Below are 24,591 nucleotides of genomic sequence, written 5' to 3' on the forward strand. Positions count from 1 at the left end.
CTCTGAGTCAGGCATCTTTCATGAGGCCAAAATTCAGCTAATAAAAAATTAAATTCTGCCTGGTCATGCTGTGCAGGTGGCCACTGCCTCGCTCAGGGGAGCTGAAAGCCAGTGTCCGGTGGGAGAAAGGAATGGGAAACCGAGGCTTTTTTCTCCCTCCCCTCCCTGTATTGGATATATTCAGCGAGACACTGATGTGAAATGCCTGCATTCAGTTTATACTTCATTGGCTTGACAAGCTATACAAACACAGCCAGTGTGTGACAGAGGTGGAGCTCTCAGGTCTGTGTCACAGGTGGCATGATCTGCCTAGGGCAGGGCTTCACCCTCTGTTGGGGGTTAATGCCCAATGATAGGTAGCTCGGTGTCATCTCCACACCTCTCCCTTGTCCAGGCCCAGCTCCTCCTCGTTGCTTTTTGACTGTCTTTTTTTGTCCGTGATCATTTGGGGACTTTCTGGCTCCTTTGTGTGCGGACACACTGCGAGTCTCTCCCTGTTATGCTGGTTGAAGTTGCTTCTTGCTAGGTTTGGAATGTGCTTTGTGACTCAGTTTCCACCTCTGGTTTATGATCACAGGTTCTGCATCTGATGAGAGTCTGTCATAGGTTTGCACCTCTCCCTGCAATGAGGGATCTGCTGGGGTGAGAGATCCTTGCAGGCAACTGTAGTTATTTGTCCATCCCTATGATTTGGATGTTGGTCTGGTACATAGAGCATCATTCACATTTGGGGGAGGTTGTATGCTCTCCTGGTTGGGAGGTGAGACCTGACCATGATGCTATAGGACTGAAGCATGGTTTTGTTTGAATTTAGTCAAACATCCCAGATTAATCCCCACCAACTGCTCACGCAGTCACATGTGCTTTCTGTGTGCCCTGCAGAACATTCCCTGCTGTCAGTAATGGTCACTAAGCAGAGTAGTTTAAAAGCTCAGCAAACTATTCATGGAGCAGCAGCTAATGGCAAACTTGAGTCACAATGCGAAGGTGGTCACAACCCCGCATTTGGGTGTGTTCCAATAAGTGCTGCCCTGACACCATCCCCTAGGGGCATAGAAATCCCGTCCAGGTTCATTTTTCCTCACACTCCAGAGGGGCTTCACCCCAGGTCCATTTCAAGGGGGCACAGGATGCTAGGTTCATCTCTTCCCAGGACGGCTATTTGGGGGCAGTCCTGGTCTTGGAAACCAAGTCTGTGCTGGAAATTACATAAGTCCATGGGCTTCTGTCCCAGGAAGCTAACAAAGCGCCTCACTGAAAAGGGGTTTCCCCTACTGTGGTGCAGCTTGTCTCCACGGGAAGTGCTGGTGCCACAAACAGCCTGTTGTTCACCCGCTGCTGGAACTCTAGTGTGACAGATGGCCCAGGTGCAGTTCCACCACGTGTATCCAGTAGAATTGATGCTCCAGCTCTTGGAGTCTCCCTTCCCCTTCCTCCTAGGTCACATCTCCCCCTCCTTCTCCTGAAGTCTAGGTCAGGAGCCCAGGGGAGCCTGGAACTGAATTCTCCTCTCCCCCTAGGGGAGGTTGTCTGGCTCCACTGGTGGGGTGAAGAATCTCAAGCCTCAACACTCATCAGCCCTGAAGTGCTCAAGGAGCGGGGGTCCATGCAGATGCTGGTTGGGACCCACTTTCCCCATGTAGCCCTCAGGGGAAGGGGAATGTGCTGGGCCACGTGCTGGCTGCTCTGTGTGAAAGTTCTCTCAATTGGTTTACTTGTATCTTATCTTCTAGTCAGTGTCCTCAATGACCAGTGCCTTGAGTTGCCCTGATTCTGCTGTAAGCCTCTTACTGCAAAACCCGGGGTCACCATTAAAAAGCACATCACACCAAGGAGCATTGCTGCAGACACTTGGCAACCAGCTGACTGTGTTAAAACATGGGAGGTTCTCCATGGATTTTTCCCCCCTTAGGGGCTGGCAGATGGCAGGGTTAAGGGGCTGCTCCACTGGTATGGGGTCCCTCAGTGACTTTCTTTGAGCGTTGAACTGGGATCTGTCTTACTGGGGCATTAACACAGTAGCATCCCTGTCAGCCAGCTCCTAATCAGGGAGGAGATGAGATCCAGCAATCCTTCCTCTCCTCTGTGGAGCAGTAGATCCACCCAGTGTAGGAGACAGCAGAGCTTAGGCCAGGGGCTCGGACACACTTGCTGGGCTGGTTTCTTGCTTTTGTGCCCTTGTGCTGGATGCTGGCGGACATAGGCCTGCTTGTGTCATTGCTCCTCCAGACCCAGCTAACTCCACTTGTAAATCCATCTGCCTTTCTACCTATCTAGGTACTTGGTAGTCCTTGTAACTGCAGTAATCCCCCTCCCCCAACAAACACACCCACCCTCCCTTGCTGTCCCATGTTTTCCAGGTGCATGTGACAAGAGCTCCTTTCTTGTGATCTTCCCCATGAGTGTCCCCCTCTCCCCTTCAATAGGGGGCAAGGTTACCAGGGGCACAGTGCCATCAGATAGGTGATCATGTGGTTATCAGATCAGTGGGAGAAGCACATGGAGACTCCCTGGCTGTGGGACCTCTGTGGGACAGGCAGGATGCTGGCTCTAGGAGCTGGTGGTGTCCTACGGTGGGGGCTGGTGGGCTGCCCAAGAGAGAGGCTGGGATGTATGACTGGGCTGGCCTGTGTGGTATATGGGGAGGAGCAGCAGGGCAATTCAAGTTTCACATTTAAGATGGGCAGCACTGCAGTCCTGCGACCCTCTCAGGCTGTGCTTGGGGCTGCCTTATAAACCTTGTTTCAAGGATGTGTCATTCAGCTGGAGCTTGGAATCAGAGCTGTGAGCCCAGGTAGGGGCTTTTTATAGACACAGTTATTCATTGGTGACTTGGGTGCTGTGTGTACATCTCATCACTGTCCTGCACGCCTCCTCTAGGAAGTAAAGGAGGACATCACACCTCTTGTCTGAAGCTGCCAGCAAGGACCCAATTGTACAGGTGCCTGACACCAGGCCGTCACCTGCCTGAAAGCTTTGACTGTAATTTGAATACTGTGGAGAGCAGGCAGCAGGCTAAATGGGCCCCTTTTCACCTCTAGTTTCTGTGGTGACTAACTCACTGCACACACAGGCCACTCATTTGGTTTGGATTTGAATTGCTGACCGAAAGCCAAGTAAGCCATTCCCACTGCCCCTTCGCCTGGTCGGAAGTGCGACTGCTTTTCCCTAAGGCTGGTCTCCAGAGGTTGAGCTGTGGTGGAATTCAGGGTGCAAATATCTTGGCTCCTGTTTTCCCAGCTGCCCTGACTAAACAAGGCTTTGTGCTGGTTCATGCAAAGTTTGTCAGGTGCCTCTATCATTTATTTGAAATTCAAATCAATAGCTGTGACTAGCAGCCAAGGTGTTGGAGTGAGGGCTGCCAAGGGACAGGAACCAGTGTGGTGCAATGGGCAGGAGGGCGGGGGAGGGGAGCACAGTTCCTGCTGTTAGATCAACCACCTGACTCTCTCCTCCCTCAGCCTTGCTGACAAGTATCTGGGTCACACACAGGCAGCCGTTGAAGCACATTGACACAGACCCATGCACTCTTGCTGCTCGGAGGGCAGTGCTGCCACCTGGTGGTGAAGGTCAGCTGCTGCATCTATTCTGTTGTCTCAGAGTTGAGCCTACAGGTGCTGTGAATCAGTGGAAGAGGATATAGAAGAGATATGGTCTAATTTCCCCCCACCCTCACCGTTCCTGAGGTCCCCACAGTGTTTCCAGGGGTGCAGGAATTAGAGATGTGACCTGAAGGGCATCCTGTCCTCCTGGCCAGAGGCTGAGGGGTCCCATGCAGAGGGTCAGTAGTGCAAATTTTCAGACTTTGCCCCATGTGATTTGGGCTTGGTGGCTGATTGGCTATGGGCACAAACCGGCTCTGCTGCCCACTTACCAGGATAGTCCCAGCTGATGGCAGTAGCGGCCTGAGTGCTGTGTTTGGTCTTTGCTGGCTGTAAAATGGAAACGGAGGTCTTTCCCTTCCCACCATGGTGTGGCCTTTTATTGTATTTAAAGTGAATTTAGTAATGTGGTATTACACCCAAGGCACCGGTATGGGCTCCAGTGACATGTTGCTGGCATTAAGCTGCTGGAGTGACTCATAGATGCCAAGGTCAGAAGGGGCCATTGTGATCATCTAATCTGATGTGTGTAACACAGGCCACAGAACTTCCCCCAAATAATAACTTCCCAGGAGTGGTAGTGCATGCACTGGGGGGAGTGCAACCAAAGTGGGGGCCTCAGAGTGCTGGGTGTTGAGGATGGGGGTGAGAGGGCAAGGTTGCTTCATGGTGGGAGGGGAGGCTGTGCATGTCATAGTGCTGGCAGGTGGGGGTATGTGGAGCTTGCTGACCACTCTCTTTGTGTCCCTAGACTCCACCTGCCCCACAAAGGCGTCCTCCCTTTCCTCCAGGGCAGCCAGCCCAGCCGTTGGGGATCCAGGAGGATAAAGCACAGGCCAGCAGTGTATAAGTATGTGGCATTTTTATTAGCTTGCCCAAGCCGTGTAGTTTCGGCAGCTGCAGCAGCATTGCTGATCAAGAGCTCTCCTCCCTCCCACCCGTGTCTCACCTAACGTTACCCTCTCGTGTCTGCACTAAACAAGGCTGCTGAGGGCCAGGCTGCCTGCCCACCTTGTGTGTCACTAACCTTGTCCCAGAGGGCAGCGCTCTGTGCTGGACTCTAATCTGCTAACGTGGCAGCCTTGCCCTGGTTATTGTGCTACCGTGAAGCTTGTGACCTTACGGTGTCACTGTCCATGAGCATTTCTGCTGGCTGCAGAGGTGGGGGACAATGGAGCAGCTGGTGGCTCCTCCTCCCCCCCCCCAACAGTTCCGGATTTATGACACTGTAGTGCCTAGAACCATGACAACTGGCACTCTGTAAAGACCTAAGACTGGTAGATGATCTAAATCAGTGGTTCTCAACCCGGGGTACGCAGAGATCTTCCAGGGGGTACATCAACTCATCTAGATATTTGCCTAATTTTACAGCAGACTACATAAAAAGCACTAGCAAAGTCAGTACAAACTAAAATATCATACAAACAATGGCTTGTTTATACTTCTCTATATACTATACACTGAAATGTAAGTGCAATATTCATATTCCAATTGATTTTTTTATAATTATATGGTAAAAATGAGACAGTAAGCAATATTTCAGTAATAGTGGGCTGTGACACTTTTGTATTTTTGTGTCTGATTTTGATAGCAAGTAATTTTTAAGTGAGGTGAAACTTGGAGGTACGCAAGACAAATCAAACTCCTGAAAGGGGTACAGTAGTCTGGAAAGGTGGTGAGCTACTGATCTAAACAAGACTGTCCAAGGGGTTGAGGGAGGGCATTCAGGTCAGATCAGGGCATGAAGCCAAGCTTCAGGAGAGTCTGAGCATGCCAGATATGGTGGGGTATGGATGGGAACCCCTTTGGTCAGGCCATGTCTGGTGTTAGACAAGTTGTGCCCCAGGAGTGAGACCTCAGACCATCTCTCTTCACTGAAGTGGGGCAGGACCTAGAGAAGTGAGTCCTGAGGGCAGATTCCATTGGGTGAGCTGAGGGGGTGTTCCCAGGTCTTGGTCCCAAATTCTCTTTAATTGTTCTTTGTAGTATGGTAGCACTCAGAGGCTCCCATTGTGCCCGCTGTGCTGGGTGCTGTACAGACACACTGGAGCATGTAGTGCCTGCTCTGAAGATCTTTGTTTCCTTGTTTTCGCTTAATGTGCTTGTGCCATCCTCTCTGCACAATAACCCCCGTGTTTCCATGTTTCCTGCTCTTCCCTCAGTGCCTTGTGTGGTGGGTGGCAGGTCAGTGGTGAGCAGTGCTTCCAGGCCAAGTCCCTTTGTGATCCCCAGTCCAGTGTCCCTCCTTTGTTTTAAAAACAAGGAGGAGTCCGGTGGCACCTTAAAGACTAACAGATTTATTTGTGCATAAGCTTTCGTGGGTAAAAAACCCACTTCTTCAGATGCATGGAGTGAAAATTACAGATGCAGGCATTACATTTTCACTTCATGCATCTGAAGAAGTGAGGTTTTTTACCTACGAAAGCTTATGCCCAAATAAATCTGTTAGTCTTTAAGGTGCCACCGGACTCCGTGTTGTTTTTGTGGATACAGACTAACATGGCTACCCCCTGATACTTGACACCTCCTTTGTTAGACACCAAAGGCTTAATCAAGCAGAGATGTAAGCAGTTTGCTGCTCAGTCTGGGACTTCTTGGAAGTCTTTTGGGTGGAGGCAGTGTGGTTGAGACGCTGTAACTTTGTGTGGCACTCCAGGGGGACAAATGAGCAAGCCCCAAATCTCTGTGAGGCGGAATGAAGAGGTTTGGAAGGAAATGAAGTGCTGCAGGTTAAACGCCAGGGGGCGTGGGCGCTCCTCTGTGCTGTGCTCGTAGAGGAGTTTGAGATGGAGGAAAGCTCTCCAGGGCTCAGTGCAGAGTTACTGCAATAGCAGTTTTCTGGTGCTTTGTACAGCCAGGCTCTACCATCCCCAATGATGAGACTCCCACCAGGAGATAATTCCTCAGCCTCGTCCATCTTGGTATTGGGACCTTTCTCCAGAGCTCAGCTTGTTGTCCCGTTAGTATGCTTGGCAAATTTGATTTAGATTTTTTTTTTATCATTTTGATGGGTGACACTGATGTTTATTTTTAAGTATTTTCCCCCAATTTTTATTGATTTAAACTTCTGCAGTTGCGGGAAATTATGGAGGGTCAGACAGTGGGTGAGGGGTGTCAGCCAGCAATTATGTAATGATAGTAGATGTTGAGATTCAGAAAGTTAAAGCTGTATTACCATTCAAACACACACTGTCCACAGCAGATGTCCAAATTTTCACCTTAAATCAAACTCCAAGTTCTCACACAGCATTTTTCTTACTTTGCCTCTCTACATTTTGATTATTATCAGTGGAAATATTTTTGGTCAGTTTATCTTTACAAAAATCTTAAGCCTTCCAAACCAACCCATTGTCACTTCATCTCATGCTCCAAGTTCTGCCCCAAGTTTCTTCTAAGGGCACGTCTTCACTACCCGCCGGATCGGCGGGTAGCAATCGATCTATTGGGGATCGACTTATCGCGTCTAGTGAAGACGTGATAAAATCGATCCCCGATGGCTCTGCCGTCAACTCCAGAAATCCACCACGGCAAGAGGCGGAAGCGGAGTCGACGGCGGCGCGGCAGCGGTCGACTCGCCGCCGTCCTCACAGCCAGGTAAGTCGACCTAAAATACGCGTAGCTGAAGTTGCGTATCTTAGGTCAACCCCCCCCCCCCATAGTGTAGACCTAGCCTAAGTCATCTTCCCTCTTTTGATATTTACCCCTCCAAACATTTGGAGACTTTTCTGACACATATGCACCTTAGCCCAGTTAGAGAGGCAGATTATTTAGCTTTTTAAAATCATTCCTCTGAGAGGAAGCTCAGCAGAGACTGCACACATGGGTTATTTAGCTCTGGCGTGGAGTGGAATGAATGAGATCAATAGCATTTACCCATTAGCTCTGGCCCCAGTTCCCCTGACGCTCAGGCCTGCCCCTCAGGGGCAAATACATAGCCAAAGGAAGCCATTAGCAGGCTAACTGGCTTCTATGCTGACAGCAATTCTTGGGTCCCATTATTGTGTATGTTAACCCTTTAGTGCCCATTCCTGCAACATCCACCCAGCCGTTGAGACACTGACGCCTGGTGTTTGGATTGCTCTCCTGTACTGGGGCTCCTAGAGTGCTTTCCCCAGCAGTACTGGAAGCGAGTGAGCAAAGGCAGCAGTCTGGGGTTGGGGGCACTAGCAGAGTCATCTTACTGTGGGCAAAGGCAGTGTCAACAAGCAATAGGCAGAAACCTGGCCAGTGGCCAAGTGTCTTTTTCCATGTTGCATGATGCCCTGGACTGCTAGCTCCTATCAGCATGTCCAGCTGTATAAAGGACAGGAGAGAATATTATGCCATTCTACAAATGAATGTTACCTCCTCGCCTGGAATTTTGGTCAGCTTGTCTCCAAAAGGACAGCACAGAAAAAGAAACAGGCCAGAGAGACTGTCCATGAAAAAGATTAGTGGCCTGGAGAGACTTTCGCATGAAGAGAGACTGAGAATGATAAATTTAGAAAGGAGGAAAATAAGAGGGGACATGATCGAGGTACACAGAATAATGAATGGTCTGGAGGAGGGAAATCGCTCTTCCTTACCCTTTCTCATAATACAAAATCCAGTGGACGTTTTGTGAGAGGCAGCAAATTTAGAATTACATAAATTTACATAATGCTTGATTAACCTGTGGAACTCACAGCCACAAATTATAAGTGACACCAAAGATTAAAAACAGGATTAGACGTTTACATGAATAATAATGTCCACAGTTAAATTAGCTAGGAAGGAAACTCCTCCTGGGCATGGGCCAAAACATGCTGTGCTTTGGCTTATGGTTAAAGCACTGGACTGGGACCCGGGAAGACTGGGTTTCGTTTCCTGGCTCTGCCATGGACTTCCTGTGTGACTTTGGGCAAGTTGCTTTGGGCCTGATTTTTCAGAAGTGCCATTGATTTCTAGCCCTCCAAGTCCTCTCTCTCCTCTTCATTACAGACTCTGCTAGATGGCTGGGCACCTGCAGGAACTGCTGCTTGCTCTGTGGTTACAGGTGCATTTCCCGGAATGGAGCCCAAGCTCAGTTGCTTGGAAAACTTGACTCAGGGCTGTGTGGTGGTGGCTCAGGGGGAACAGCCCTTTGGAGGATCATTGCTGAGAGCTGTGGTTTCTGCTCGAATGCATCAGACTGAAACTGGTGACAGCAATAGAAGGTGACAGAGCCCTTTAGTTTCCCCATCCAAACTGCACATGGGTGTTAGTCTCTCATGTATGTGGGCTTTAGAAAGAGATTTGCATTGTTGATTCTGTGCAAGAGTTTCTCTTTCCTTTCGAACCGCACTGGAGGGGACACCAGCCCATTTGGGAAGAGAGAAGAGTTCAGCCTCTATGGCCCCCTCAGTTCCCAGGCTCTGTGCTGTGATTGCCATTCATGCACTGGGAACTGGATGAGACCCTCAATTTATTCCACACTGGCCTCTAAACAGTCTTCTGGCAGACGGGACTTTGGAGGACTGGATGGGTCCAGGGAGGGGCCTTTGGCTGCTTTGCCTTTTCCTAGCACCTTGGAAGTGGAGCATTGCTTGTTCTTAACTCAGGATTATGAAGGGCTTTTCAGGGGGTGGCCAGAATCCACATGGAGCTGAGCACTTGCTCTTGGGATGGTGGTATTTTCACTTGCATGTCCACCTCCTGCAGGGCCAAAACAGGAAGTCTGCTTGTGACATTGTTGAGAAACAGGAATTGTTGGAGCCTCTGTTCTCTCCTAGGACTGTCAGAGCCGCTGGGCCCAGAGATGCAAAGTGTGTCAGTAGGACACAAGTGCCTCTGACTGATCTCTGCAGGGTGAATGTCACTGCCTACGATGGGGGCCTAGAAAGATCTGTGCTGCCGCTCCCAACCACCCTGACCTGGCATCTCTCTGACACTTGAAAGCAATGGAGGCCAAATACATCTCAATTTTTGTGTCTTAAAAAAAATAAATTGGAAAAATAATCCCCCAGTCCCACTATGTCAATCTGGATGATGATGTAGGGCTCAGGAACCACCTTCTGGGTAGCCCAGCTACAATCTGTGCCCCCTTCCTTTCAGCATCACATCCATGCTTGTTACAGCTAGCACCCAACCACTCTGGGAGTGCGGAGGCACACCTGCATGCCCAAGAAATCCGCACTCCCTCCAGATCCGGAGATCAGGCAGGCCCTTAAGGCTCCTTTGGAACATCATGCAGAGCTAATGGCTGTTGCTGTTCATAGCTAGAAGGGACAAGTACTTGGGGCAGGAAATGGCCCAGAGCCTGGAATGGAGCTGGCAGGAAAAGGGGTGCTGTAGGGGCTGGAGAGGCACAGTGTCTGCTCTCTGCTAGGCCCCTCCCTGCAGGAGCTCTCTGCAGATGCCTTTTGGCATCAGAAGGGGAGATATAAGTGATTGTGTTTATGCAGGGAGTAGGAGGAGGACAGATTCCTCCCCTGTGTGCGAGCTGGGCTTTACTGGAGAGGGAGCTGAGTGTGGGCTTCAGCAAGTTAATGTTTCCTGCTGCCTCCCCTTGGGCATCTGCAGAACTCTGGTTCTCTTCCCTGCCAGCAAAACAAAAACAGGACCTAAACCAACTGCATTTGCTGCAAAAGCAGCAGCTCTGTGCTGCAAGGTTCAAGAATTGCTAATGTCTCGTCCTACCGGCATCTCCTGCTGCTGCTTTGCTAAGACTGTTTGTTCCCTCTGCAGTGACAAAGATCTTGTCAGGATATATAGCTGCATGTAATGGTAGCTGCTGCTCAGCCTTTGGGCCCGGCTCTCCTCTGGTTAATGGTTTCCTGTGAGCTGCTTTCTAGATACCCATCAGCAGCAAGGCAGCTGGCCCTGTGTTTGACTGTGCTGCTCTGGCAGAAAGAACCTTGACATTTGGTTATTATGAATTCTGTAGTCTCTCGCCAGCCCCCAAAGTGTGCTGGGTGCTGTTCAAACAAACGCAAAGAGCTCTCCCAGTCTAATTTTAGAGGTGACATGATGAGGTGAGGGGAACAAACCGTCAAAGGAGACAAGGGGAGAAAAGACGAGGTCCATCAGTAAGGTCATGCAGTGACTCAGTACAGCTGTGTGCATTTCTAGAGGCTCTAATTACCAGTGGTTTTGTCTTAAATAACAATAACCACTGACTCACTTCTTATGAATATCGTAGGAAGAGCGAGTCTTCAGTGCCACTCTGCTCTGCAAAATGACTGCAGCAATGGCCCCTTCATGTGTGTCAGTCACAGCTCTGCCGTCTGGTTAGATAGGAATTGGGAGGGGGCTCTGTGGGTAGAGGGCAACATGAAAAAACTTGGGAGGGAGGGGGTGTACCAAATGTCAGCAGCAGATAACACCCTCCAGCCCCTGCATTCTCTACAGTCGCACCCCCAGACTACTTTCTGGATGTTGCGGGTGGACGTATTCAACACTTGGGCAAAGCACCATAACACTTCTACAGGTCACAAGAGAGAATCCTGAGGGACTGACAGGCCCAAGTGAACTCTGATTGATGCAGGGCTATAATCCTCTAGGTCACTGGTTCCTATCTGGACCCTGATCAAGGGGACTGGCAGGCTAAGGGGGCCTGGTGAATAGGATACATGGAACCTTTCACCTCTAGGTCACTGGTTCCAGTCCAGCATATGTCAGTAGTGACCAAAGGCTGTTCCCATCTGATACTTGTTCTTTAGCTGCTGTGTGAAATGATTTGATGGACCTCAATACAGATCCTAGTGAGCTGGTATCCACAGCACACGGACCACCCCTACCCTGGATGCTAGTCTCCCTCCTTGTTGGTAGACCCAGCAGGGAGGCCAAGAACTGAATGAGCCATGGAGACCTCTTGCCCCAAAGGGGGATCTCTCAGGTGGAGAGGAGGGATGCTGTACTTGACCTGTGGAAAAACAGACGCCTCAGTCTCCAGGGTTGTCAATTTGGCAACTTTCAGGAGCGCTAAATTTACTATTTTTTTAATTATTAAATGCTAAGTGAGCAGGAAACCCTCACACCCTGCCACATCACCACCCCAGCCCCCACCTCTCTATCTCACTGCCTGGGCTCAAGAAGAAACTCTTGTCACATGTACAGATGCAGTTGCAGAAGTGGGTAGTTTGTGAAAGGAACGAACAGGGCGTGTGCCCCTCACTGCGTTGCTGCAGGGAGGCCAGACAGGGACTGTCCAACAGGAAGTTCCCTGCTCTCGGCCAGCCTCCAGCCCAGGGTGGTGCCTGGGGCAGGTGGGGGGTTGGGTTGGGATTACTCCATGAAATCACATCTGAATGCAACAGCAACGTCATTGCACACAGAGAAGGCAGCACGTCACTGTGTGCCCGGGTCGCATCCCTCCCAATGAATGGAGTGTCCCTGTAAGTGGGAGCCATGTCACTAAATCTGTTTATCTAGAGAAGCTGTTAACAAAGGGAAAGAAATGAGTTGGAAGGGTGACGTTTGCTGGAGTGACTGGCTCCAGGCATGTCCGTGCCCTGGCTGAATGGCAGGGATGCATGGGAGGGAGAGCCGAGGGATGACTGGGGAAATGAGGAGAGTTATCTCAGTTGGTACTGGGCTGCCTGCAACCTTTTGCTGTGTCCATGTGTGTTTGGGGAGGATGTTTGGAATACACAGCAGCCTGCCATTGGGTCAGGAATGGACACTGACAGTGGATGTGGATGTGGTGAGGGTACCTTGAACACAGGGTGAAGTCCTGTCCCAGGCAGATTGTCCCCATCTCAGACACAGAGCAGCTGAGAGCTCATTCTTTTATGCTTGTGTTTGTCAGACCAATAAAGTATCATTGCACTCGGATGTGTGTGCTGGGGGCCACTGGGGTGTCTGAAAGTTGAGAGGCAACGAGAGTCTTCCCCCACCCCCCCGGAGAGCCTGCCTTCTGGGCTGCTCAAAGAGGAAGTACATTCAGTTATTTTAACAAGCGCTGTCACAGTTTGCAGCGTGGGGAGGAGGCGGAGGGATAAACAGAGCACTCGCTCTCCAAACTAGGACTTAATCTGTGCAGGGCTGGCTCTGCTCCTCCACTGCCACGGGCTCTTCACTTGCAGGAACTCGGCTCCTCTGCATCGGATCAGGTCACAAGGGCTTTTCCCACCCTTTTCCCTTCCTCCTCTTTCCTAGGGTCGTGTCTCCCGTTTGTGTGTTGTTGTGGAGGGGGGGGGGAGGAAGTGAGGGCTTTGGGGAAGGGGGTGAATCTCTGGCTCAGTGGGTATAGTCTGAGTGGGTACCTCATCCCACCACGCTGGTTAAAAGGCAGGGAGGACAGGCCCTGGGCAGGAGGAGAGAACCAGTCCCAGGGTGAACTCTGAGCCCTCCAGCCTACTCCTTGCTGAGCTGTTTCTCTGGGCAGTGGAGCAGGTCAGAGCTGCCTTGTTGTGCTACCAGTTTCCTGAATGTTGACACGGAGGGTCTTGGAGCCGAGGCCCCTGGTGCATGCAACTTTAGTCACAATGCCACCCTGCTGCGCACAAGTGTGAATTGACTTTGGGGAGGAAGGGAGGGGTGTCTTGGGGGACACGAGTCTCCAGCTGCATGACTTGCCTGTCGGTTTGTTATTGCCTGTGTGCCATCAGCACACCCAGCATGCTCTCAGGAAATAACAAAGTAATTCTGTGCAGCCAGGGACGTTTGTTTGCAGGAAAAGCCCCTGACCCAGAACTGCCCTGAAGAGCTGATAATCTCACTGGGAATTCATCCTCTATTAGTTTGGGAGGGTGGGACAAAGACTCCTGGGCTCTCGGAAGCTCCCTTCTCTCTGGCTGTAGCATGGGCTGTCCCCATGTCATGTCACAGGGAGGCCCATGGCTTTTGTGTGGGTCTCTGTGTTTTCAGCTGCCCATGAGCCTGTAGCTGAGTGACTAGGGCTCTGCTGCCTTTCCTGCATGCTTTCAGCTGGTCTTCCCAGCTTCCCCAGTGGGAAGCACTTACGCTTGTTTACACATGGCCTTGTCCAGCTATAATGGTATGGGCAAAGCTATGCTGCTCCGAGTCCTTTATCTTGGTTTCATTGCATCCATACTAGGCAGCTGTTATAGCAGTACAAACAGCCCTTCAGATGGACCCCTGCCAGGAATTTCTCCCTCTTGCTCCTGTGCAGCTGGGGGAAAACACTGGAACCCAGGCAGGGAGCTGTGAATCAGACGGCTGGGCTGTTGGACAAACTTTTTGTAAACAGCGTGTCCCTTGGTTTGAGTCTGTTGAAACCCCAGTGCGTGAGCCCCAGAGCTGTATATACTGTAAGATGGAAGACACTGGAGTCTGCGACAGAACATCAGCTCAAGACCAGTTTAATTTCCTTACGCCGTGCATCTTGGCCCTCGCAGTGCACCCAAGGTGCTGGGGGAGACTAACTCCCACAATGCTTTACTTTGCTCTTATGCATGCAATTCTGCAGAGGGCACTTGGATAGATAAGAAACACTAATGTCCTTCCCTCCCTGAGTCTCTAGTAACCCCTAAGACAGTAGTTTTCAACCTTTTTTCATTTGCGGACCCCTAAAAAATTTCAGAAGCAGACTCTGAGACATAGTCTGCGGACCCCCAGGGGTTCACGAACCACAGGTTGAAAACCACTGCCTAAGATGATTAAAACAGAAACCAAATGGTCTTCTGCCCCCACTCCTGCTACCTGCTCAGTTTTTGCACTTCATTCTGCTTGGACAATGGAACTGGATCAGTAATTTTTGCTTTCTGGATCTCCCACACTAGCTCAAGGCTGCAATGTTGGTGTTGCAAACACAACAGGGGATTGTTTAGATCCATACAAAACATTTTTATCTTTGGCCTTTGTAAAAAAAATATATATATAAATATAAATATAAATATGCAATATTGTACAGGAACTTTTCCATTGGTCTTAGGGTTGGCAAACCCTTAATTTTACAAAACTTAAATGTAGGGCCTAAGTCAGTTTGATGGGATCCCTTTAAGCAGGCTGAGAACTGAGTTTGGGCTGCAGGCAGAGTGGTGAAAAGAGTGTAGCTGATGAGGAAAGGACTGCACTGAGAGGCTGAGGCAGCCTGTACTGTATCATCTGGGGTTGGTGTATAGCTATGGGAATTGTGAAATGCTCTGCTCTTTGGTGCCAGTCTGAGGCTTGCATTGCACCTGGGCCACCTAGGAAGAAGGGAGCTAGGACATTTTATTTGGTAACTCTTTATAGGAGCATGTGCTGAATTAATAAATATATGGAGATATACCTATCTCCTAGAACTGGAAGGGACCTTGAAGGTCATCGAGTCCAGCCTCCTGCTTTCACTAGTAGGACCAAGTACTGATTTTGCCCCAGGTCCCTAAGTGGCCCCTTCAGGGATTGAACTCACAACCCTGGGTTTAACAGGCCAGTGCTCAAACCACTGAGCTATCCCTCCCCCTGAAGTTGGTCAGGATGGCTGGGTATGGTTTGGGAGTGCAATGAGGAAGATGACCTGTGGAGTCTCAGGGGCACTACCGTGCAGAATGACAGGGGACAAGAAGTGGTCAGTAAAATTCCCAGCTGGTTTCTGACTCTCCCTCTCCCACTATCCTACAGACAGCACCCTGAAAGAGTTCAGTTCCTGTGCAGGGTATTGGGGAGAGTTGTCACCCTTTGCTTCGTCCAGACATTTTGCCTGTAGTGGTGGATGGAGAGAAATCACACATTCAGCAGTAACCCGTCCCTATTGCACTTGCTCCCTGTAAAGAACCTCAAACCCCCGGTATTCCCCTCCTTAAAACTAACTTCTGCCGTGACGCCTACAAAACACTCAGTGATGGCTAGGCAGTCAGTGTGCTGTGACTGCTGTTTATTACTCCAACTGTTGTCGTCTCACTTGTCACCTTCAGCTCCCCACATCAGTTTGGGGTCTCCACTTTTTGTTTTTTGTCTTTTGTCTTATACTCACCAGAAGAATGTGAGTGACTTTGTGTTCACTGGTTTAAAAAAAGTGTTTTTTTTTGTTTTTTTTTACATGGAGTCAGGCCTCTCAGTGTAAAATCGCAGTGAGGGCAAGTCACGGGTGCTTTTATTTTGATGTAGATAGCGGAGGTAAACCCAATACCACCCCACACACACCTGAAGTTTACTTCACTGGCTATATTCAGGTGAAAGCTACCCGTGTCTTGTTTCCACTGGGATTTGACATCGAAAAAGCTGTCTCGATGTAAAATGCATCTCTTTTACCAGTGAAGACATGGCCAGAGTGCTTTGGGGGAGTGTAGGGTTATGGGAATTGGTAACAGGGGTTGGGGGAATTAAGGGGCAGGTCTTACCAGCCCTCCTGTGAGTCAGATCCTTACTGCATGAGAGCAGGAGGGAGCCTGTCAGAGAGCCTGCAGGTTGGGTGGCACCGTGGTGGGTGTCTGAAGAGAGCGGGTGGTGGTTGTTTGTGGGTGAGTGGTGTTTGCTCAGCTTCTCTCCAGGCCTTGTCTTGGTTTGGAAAAGGGTGTTTGTTAGCTGGTCATGTTAACCCTAGGGTGGCTGCCCTTGGTTACTACAGGGTCAGCCAACTAATGTGTTTTTCAGCAGTTGCCCCCCCCCCCGGGGCTTCCCCCTCCAGCAGTTGGTGCTGTGGGCTTCTCCCCTGCCTGCAGCACCCCGCCTCCCCCTAAAATTCAATCGGGGTATTTATAGTATAAGTCATGGATAAGTCACAGACTGTGTTTTTTTGTTTCTTGCCTGTGACCTGTCCATGACTTTTACTAAAAATACCCATGATTAAATTGTAGCCTTAATTATAACATGAAGCTTGAAGGTGTGAGAGTGCTTGGCAGGCCAAAGCTGTGGGATCTGGGGTTTTATTGAGAGAGGCTCTTTTGAGAAGACCTTGAGGAGGGATTATTCAATGTGATGACTTCAGGCAGGGGAGGCAGGCAGCATTACTATACTTAAGCAAGAATGGAATGACCAGGAATTTATCAGATGGAAGGGGGCTCAATCAGTTCCATGTTTGCTGGGAAAGGCGCTAGCCACCTGACCTGCCCTTAGGCAGATTTTCTAAAGACCTGCCTTTCTCTCCCACTCGCATTTGATGGTGGAAGCCTTACTTGGCTGTTTGCTCCTTTTTTCCTGGGAGTCTGCATGCTGCCCTCTGGCACAAAAAATACAAAGGTGCATGATGAACTGGGATAGTAGAACTGGCAGCAAAGTTGTCTTGTTTCTGGTTCTTTACCCCTGTATAAGCTACGCTGGGCTTCGGAGTCAGAAATAATTCTGTAGTATAGACCTTTTGCTGAAATGGGCTGCTGTTGGCTGGGATGTACTCTGGCTGTGCCAGGAAATTCCTGCCCTATGGAGTAAAGCGTGTGAGTTAGCAGCCTCTACACTGACACTGAATGTCACTGCTCTCCTGTCTGTTCCATTCTTGGTGGGAGCCAGGCACTAAAGTGAGAGTGACAAGATTGCCTGTCTCAGGAGCACGTCATTGTCACTGTGCTTCTTCCTTCCTAGGTGGAGCAGGCTGGAGAAAGCAGACAGCAACTAGAAGGGGAGGGAGATGTAACCAGGTCACTAGGGTGGGTCTCGGGAAGCGAAGAAAGAGAGAGATGGAAAAGAATTAGGAGAAGGAGGAGGAGTGGCAGACAAGGATGGGGAGGAAGAGCCAGACAGAAAGGCAGTCCCTGGCTATTGAGAGCAATATAATGACAGTGAATAAGAGGGAATGAACCCACTAGGGTTACCATATTTAAAAAATGAAAAAAGAGGACACTTCATGGGGCCCTGGCCCCGCCCCTTTCCCACCCCTGGCCCCGCCCCAACTCCACCCCTTTCCTGCCTGACTCCACCTCTTCTCCAACGTCCCCGCCCTAACTCCGCCTCCTCCCTCCCAGCCAGACGAAAAGGGCTGCCCGAGCGCTACTGGCTTCACGGTTTGCCGGGCAGCCCCCAGACCCTGCGCCCCAGCCGGCGCTTCCCCAGCGCAGCTGGAGCCTGGGAGGGGAAACACCCAGCTGGGGGCGCAGTGTCTGGAGGATGCCCGGCAAACCGTGAAGCCAGTAGCGCTCGGGCTTCGGGCAGCTCGGTGCTTACAGAGCCCAGGAGTCAGGGAGCACAGCAGCCCCCGGTGCCCGCTGTAAGGTAAGCCAGGGAGTATTTTTCCCGGACATGTTCGGCTTTTTGGAAATTCCCCCCGGACGGGGGTTTGATTACCAAAAAGCCGGACATGTCCGGGGAAAAACCGGACGTATGGTAACCCTAGAACCCACCCCACTGAGCATGCGGCTCACGACCCTGGAGAACGTGCATTTTTATTTCAGAAATAGAGTATCTTAGGCCTAGTGCTCTGCATTTAGCGGAGGACCAGCGTCTGCAGCCATGGACTGTTGGCTCCACATGGCAAGAGAGGATGGTTCCTATGTCCAGTGAAATGTTGTCTAGAGCAGTGGTTCTCAACCAGGGGTATGTGTACCCCTGGGGGTACACAGAGGTCTTCCAGGGGATGCATCAACTCATCTAGATATTTGCCTAGTTTTACAACTGGCAACAAGTACTAGCGAAGTCAGTACAAACTAAATTGTCATACTGACAATGACTTGTTTATTCTGCTTTAGATACTATACACTGATGTGTAAGTACAATATTTATGTTCCAATTGACTTAATTTACAATTATATAGTGAAAATGAGAAAGTAAACAATTTTTCAGTACTAGTGGCTGTGAGACTTTTGTATTTTATGTCTGATTTTGTAAGCAAGTAGTTTTTAAGTGAGGTGAAACTTGGGGGTACGCAAGACAAATCAGATTCCTGCAAGGGGTACAGTAGTCTGGAAAGGTTGAGAGCCACTGGTCTAGGGTAGCAGGGAGGAGCTCCTGATGAAGGTGTCTGACATGTCATGTTGGTGTGTGATGCAGTTGGTCTCTCAGTGGTTACAGCTGGGTGTGTCTGAGGTGCCACCTACAGAGAGGCCTTCACTGGGCACTTCGAGCTGCACATGCAGAGATCTCAGGGCCGTGGGGAAGTCATTTGCTGCTTATTGCACTGTTAACAGCCAGTCTGTTCCTAGGCATCTCACCTGCATGCTGGGGGCCCATCCCTTCATATGGTTTCAGACTCCCCTGGATCAAACTGACTGAAACCGAGGATTGTCTAGTAGATCTTCCTTACCCCTTTCTTCTCACAGGAAATGGGGGGATCATACTGCTGAGATTGCCCGGGCCACAACCAGCCTGAGGGATAGCAAAAGGCTTCTGTATATCATGTGTTCATGGCACTCTGTCACTAGCCACTGAGCCTGAAGGTGAGCAGCTGCACCCGTTCCTCACACAGACATTGGCACTTGTTGCAGTTCATCAACTGAATGAAGCTTAAAATAGAAAATAAACACAGCCAGGAGCCCAACCCCCTCAGCAGCTGCTCCCTGTACAGTAATTCAGCATCTCCGTTGTAGAGGCGGGGAGCCCAGAAGGGGCTGAGACCTCTGTGCTGTCAGTTCCAATGTATTCCAGAGCCCTCCGTGTCCTAGGAGCCCTTCCCCTTGGGTCAAATGGCAGATAAGGAAGGGCAGTTAGAAGAAGAACAGGAGTACTTGTGGCACCTTAGAGACTAACAAATTTATTAGAGCATAAGCTTTCTTGGGCTACAACCCACTTCTTCGGATGCATATAGAGTGAAACATTGAGGAGATATATATACACACATACAGAGAGCATGAACAGGTGGGAGTTGTCTTACCAACTCTGAGAGGCCAATTAAGTAAGAGAAGAAAAACTTTTGAAGTGATAATCAAGATAGCCCAGTACAGACAGTTTGATAAGAAGCAAGTGTGAGAATACTTACAAGGGGAGATAGATTCAATGTTTGTAATGCAGTTGTGTCTCACTAAGGGCCTGATCCTGCATAGTGCTGAGGGCTCATATCAAGGTGTTAAGCAGTAGGCGCTTCAAGGGGAGCCGTGCACCTCCCAGTATCAGGCCTGTTTTCTTGCTCTTGTGAGCAGTGTCTGTGTGTTTTGTGTTATTCATGCACTGTGATAGCGAATGGGAGTGGTAGCAGGGGCTGGGTGACAGCAGATGGGAGAGCTGGTGTACATGAGGCAAACTTTCTGCTAAATTTTGGTCCCCGCTGTGAAAACCGTCGAAGAATCCTGTAGCCCAGAGATTTTCATCTGCTGTCATAAAACCATTGTGGAGTGTTGCTCTGTGTGATTAAACTGCTGCTACATCCTACCCCAGAGGTGTGTGCATTTCAGTGTGGTGTGAGGTGACTCCTGTACCCTCAGTGTAAAGTTAGTAGAGTGCTTGCATTCCCTGGGGTGGCAAGAGCAGTGTATAGAAATGTCAGTTGATGCTCAGATTATTTTCAGACTCTGTTTAACTGGATGCTGTGTGTGTGGCAAATTATTTTTACCCACGATTTCCCCTAGCAATAAACCACAGAAAGCTTGGTGTCTCCCTGAAAGCAGCACACCCTCCCCCCTGTAAGACCAGGGGTCTCAGGCACACCAGTTTTCCTGCACCACATCAGACTGTTGGCTCATCTAATCGGGTGTCCAGTCTCTGGCAATGGCCAGTGCCTGCTACTTGAAAGGAAAAGAAATCTCCCGCAGTGCGCCTGGCCAGTTGTGCAGCACTGTGGGAAGTTGTGGGCTAGGGAAGTCATGGAGGAGGGAGCAGCAATGGCCCCGGGCTGGGAAGGGGGACGAGTGGGGATCTCAGCAAAGGGGAATTGAGGAAGCATCATACATGGGAAAATTAAGAGGGTGGGGGAGTAGGAGATTTCTATGGAAACCGAAGCTGAAGGAAAGCTATGGTATGTGAACTGAGCGGGAGTCATAATGCACTCCCGGGACGAACTCCCAGGCCTGTGCCCCTGGTCCCCTCTGCATCCTGATGGCAAGGACACAGCAGATCCCAGAAGGTCTCTGTGTCATGTGGTGAGGGCTATTAATAGCACTTGTACTTTGTGTTTTCCTGAGCTGAGGAGGCTGGCAGCCCTCGACAGAGAAAAACCCCATCTAGCAAACCAGAAAGGGCCTTTTACATACCCTGCAAGCCTTGGCACCCCGTTAGCAAATCAGCATCTGCTAGGAGGGCATTGCCGCAGGCGCTCAAAACATCCAAGCCATGCTCTTGGCTTTGGGTAGTCAGGGATGAGGAAATTCCTGTGGCCTCCTGCCTGCCCCTCCCCTCTGTTTGAAACAAATTCTTGCCAAATCACTAACAGTGCAGGGAGGAGGCCACAGGAACCCACCCACTGCCAAAAGGCAAGAGCATGTCATGAATGCTGCTGGTCTGAGCCTCTGGAGCACTGCCCTCCTAGCATATTTGGTGGTGAGAGATGGAGTGCCAGGACTGGCAGGGTGTGTAAGGTAGAATGCCACTTTGGGATTTCATTCGGTTCTGGGCAGCTCAGTACCAGGAATAGATCAAGAAAGTGGAGGAGCTCAAAGAATAACACGAAACTCAAGTAGTGCTAGAGGGACAGCTAAAGGGTGAGCAAAGTAGCAGTATGCAATCAGAGAAAGGTGTAAAGGGATCGTTCAGTGTGATGTGCATGTAACTAGGGATGATTGGGGAGACAGGGAAACTTAGGCTGAATCTCAGGAAGCACTTCTGGACAGAGATGTACAAAGCCCTGGAAAATGTGCAGGAGGGACCCATCATGCCTGGGCTCCAGGAGATGGAGTGGCTGATTTCCCAGGCCATTTCCATCTCTGTTTAGACCCTTTTTGAAGGCATCATCGATATATTGTGTTATGTGAATGACTTGCTCTTGTGTACACTGTCCTCGTCTGAAGCCTGCTTGAACAAAGGGCAGTTGTAGTTCAATAACCTCGTTGGTGCACATCAGAGTCACAAGCTTATTGAAAGAGTATGTGACAGAGGAAAGAGATGGGTTGGTAGCTCATCTTCCAGTGGTTTTCCTGGTTTTGAAAGAGCTACAACCTTTGCCCTGCATGAGATTTTTGGGATGCAGTTATCTTGGAAACATCGGTTGAGGAGCTGAAGCAGTCAGTTTTTGGGCCTAGGTGAAGTAGGAACTCTAGAGATATAATCCAGACCTGGAGTCTTTCTGGCTTTTATAAGCTTTATGGCCTGGTCCAGTTCTCTGTCTGAAAAAGGAGCCATCAGGTTTGAATCCACACTAGGAGCCTGCTACCTTTCTGAAAGCTCAATTTTGACTGCATGGCTGAAGACTTATCCAAGTTCTGTGTATGTCCACTAGCTGGGATGCATTTGTGGTGACTGGAAACGCCTTTTTGCAAAGGGCAGAATAATCTCCGGAAAGTCTTTTGATGGTTTGCCAGGCTAGCCGGATAGAGTGAGAACAGTCAATTTTAATTGACTCACTGTCTCTCCATCGATCATGCCTGGTTTGATCCAGCAGTTGAATGAGTTCCTGTTTGTCACCAGCTGATTTGAATTCCTCGTAGAGCTTAATTGCCTCTGACCACCACCTAGGGATATACTGTTGGCAATAGCCTCTAGGGATCAATTTATTAGCAGCTACCCAAATTAATTTGCAGAAATTTTAGTAAGTGTCATTTATACTGGTTGGACATGTCAAGCCCAACTCAGCCAGTTCGCTGACAGATGTGTCTAGTTCTGTTTAAAAGACCCACCGAGCTTTCAAAAATTCCACTGGGCCTTGGTAAGCCATTGGTTGCTGATATCCACAGGCCTGTGGTGATCAAAGATGGCTGATGCAGAGACTTTGGAAAAGCTTTAAACACCTTCTGCTGTATGGCCACTGGCAGCATTTGCCTAGAAGATGATGTTGGGTGAAGAACCTGTGGCCCATCTGCTACTGTGAAACCTTGCCATTTGCTTTGGTCACAGAGAAGTTGTAGGTCAGCAACTGACAACCTCTCCACTGGACTCTCTCCATCTGTGTTGTCGTCAGAGTATCCCCAATTGTAACTCTGCAGTAGGGTCAACAACCAAGGTTAATGGTTAGGATTCCTGATATTTTTCCTTATTATCTTCCTCCTAGTGCCTAGGCAGCCTTGTGTGCCCCTCCACTGGCTCTCCTGGCCTACAGTGCTGTCCCTGCAGGGTTAGTGCCCAGGGCTGCGTGTAGGGGGGCTCTGAATCTGCGCCTGCCTCTTTGTGCAAACTAAACCTGGGCAGGAAACTCCCGAGGATGGGGCCGTGGAGGTGTGTTGCCTGGGGGAAAAGGCTCTTTCCAAGGTTACTTTATTCATGATCTCTTCCAGCTATAAGAGCCAGAGGACCCTGCCTGCGTGACTTTGCCAGCCTGTTTATTATACTGGGGCCCCATCTGCCTTTTGTCAGAGTGATATGGTTTCCATTAGGAAAGCTCATCACGACCCTAATGGCAGATCATTAGCAGATCAAAGCCACCATGTTGTGAGAACAGAGGGATTATAATAATGCAGGGCCCTGGAGTATGCGACATTATTTCTCTTCCCCCACCCCAGTGAATGCCAGATTGCCTCTGCAAGGCCCCTTTATCCAATGTATCCCGAGTCATGTTCACTCTGGAATAATCACAGGCACTAAACGTTCCTTCCCATCTTACCATCAAAGACTATTTTAAAAAGCTTCCAAACCACAGCAAGATCATAGAAATCTGAAAGGCTGAGACCGATGGCTGTTGTGGGGTCTGTTAATGCCCCTTGCTCCCAACATGCAATCCTCCCTCAGGTCTGGGCTCTGCACACAGCTCTGCCCCTCAAACCTGGGCTGCGGCACCCCCTTGCTAGTCCTCCCCACCTACAGCACTGCCAAAGCACATTAGTCCTATCCCTCAGGGGTATGTCTGCATATTTTGGAGCAAGCCTCCCAGCCCAGGCTCATAGATTCGGGCTAGCAGGGCTCGCACTAGTAGTCTAAAACTAGCTGAGCAGCTGGTGCTTTGAAATCGCCATTTTGGCTGGAGCTCGGGCTCCAAAGCCTAGTGATGGGGTGGGCTTCAGAGCCTGAGCTCCAGCCTGAGCCGCGACGACACAGCTAGTTTTAGAGCACAAGCCTGACTAGCCGGAGTCTGTCAACCCGGGCTGGGGGGGCTCACTCCCGCACGCTCCAAAAAATGCTGTGGAGACAAACCCCAAGCAGGCCCTAAAAGATCCCATGGCGTGGTTTGGAAGATTTATTTTGTTCTGCCAACCTGCTCTAAAATTCCCTGCAATTTCCACTGGACACGGGTTTCTTCTTCCATCTTAGATCTAAGATGTTGTGTAGCATTGCTGTGCAGCTGTTAAATAGCTGCCATGTGTGTCCCACCCCGACAGTAAGCAACACGATTCTTGTGTGTACTGGATGTAGCACTTTGGGACCCTTCCAGATAGAAGGAGCCATAGTAAAGTACTGTACAAAACCTTTTAGCTCAGAGTTCAGATTGCTCAAGTGTATTTGCTCTAAAGAATGTCAACCTGAAAAAGGAAGGAAATGGTGTTAAGACAAGTCATTCCCACCCACCACAATAGCAGCATCCAGGCATTTAGCATACCACCAGCATGACCCTGAGTGTGACCACGCACCAGTGCGCTAGCAACTCTGTAAGGCTGCTCAGAGCTGCTCTAGATAACATGGTAGTTAAAGTTCTGTTGGCCAGTTTGTGCTAGCCCTGCCACTGTTGCTCACTGTGGTGGAGCTGCATGATGCTAGTGCAATGGTAGGAGAATATCAGAAAATCTGCCGTGTAGACATGGCCCTTCGTGTTCACTTTCGATTTAGCAGGACTGTAGCCCACAAGACACCCATGCTAGAACTTCAAAGACCCCTGCAGTGCACAATCATGCCTCCCACTTTCCCGCACTATGCTACTGTAATGTAATGATACTTAGCTTAAAATTACAGTTCTAGGATTTTTACGTGCCAGGCAGAGGTGGAAGGAGGAGTTAATCATACGCTCACTATCTCTTACTTACCAAGACTGTGGTAACTACGGCAGCATTAATCTCTTGAGTCACACAATGAAGATCTGGGAGAAAGTTATTGATAAGAGACTAGAAGAAAAGTAAAGGTCAGTGACAATCAGTTTGGATCCGTGACAGGCAAGTCACCAATGGATGCTATCTTTGCATTAAGATTGCTGTGGAAAAATATAGAAAAAAGAGGGAAAACGTTGCACATG

At 49.7% G+C, this 24,591-nt stretch overlaps 1 protein-coding gene across 4 annotated transcripts in view; it reads left to right on the plus strand.

Moving 5' to 3' along the window:
* DGKZ (diacylglycerol kinase zeta) overlaps nt 1–24,591 on the plus strand; it is an 80,690-nt gene that overhangs the window by 12,573 nt on the left and 43,526 nt on the right. The window contains exons 1-2 of one of the 4 annotated variants that reach the window (XM_029911450.1): nt 4,370–4,452; nt 8,562–8,776. The exons of 2 other annotated variants lie outside the window; for them this stretch is intronic. In XM_029911450.1, the coding sequence (XP_029767310.1) occupies nt 8,631–8,776 (146 nt within the window). In that variant the 5' untranslated portion in view covers nt 4,370–4,452; nt 8,562–8,630. Of the gene's footprint in view, nt 1–4,353; nt 4,453–8,561; nt 8,777–24,591 lie in introns of those variants that run through there. One more of the 4 variants, XM_024214818.2, reaches the window with a different exon arrangement.

The sequence above is a fragment of the Terrapene carolina genome, unplaced genomic scaffold (assembly GCF_002925995.2).
Source record: "Terrapene carolina triunguis isolate 2854851 unplaced genomic scaffold, T_m_triunguis-2.0 Scaffold96, whole genome shotgun sequence".
In the NCBI taxonomy this organism is placed as follows: domain Eukaryota; kingdom Metazoa; phylum Chordata; order Testudines; family Emydidae; genus Terrapene; species Terrapene triunguis.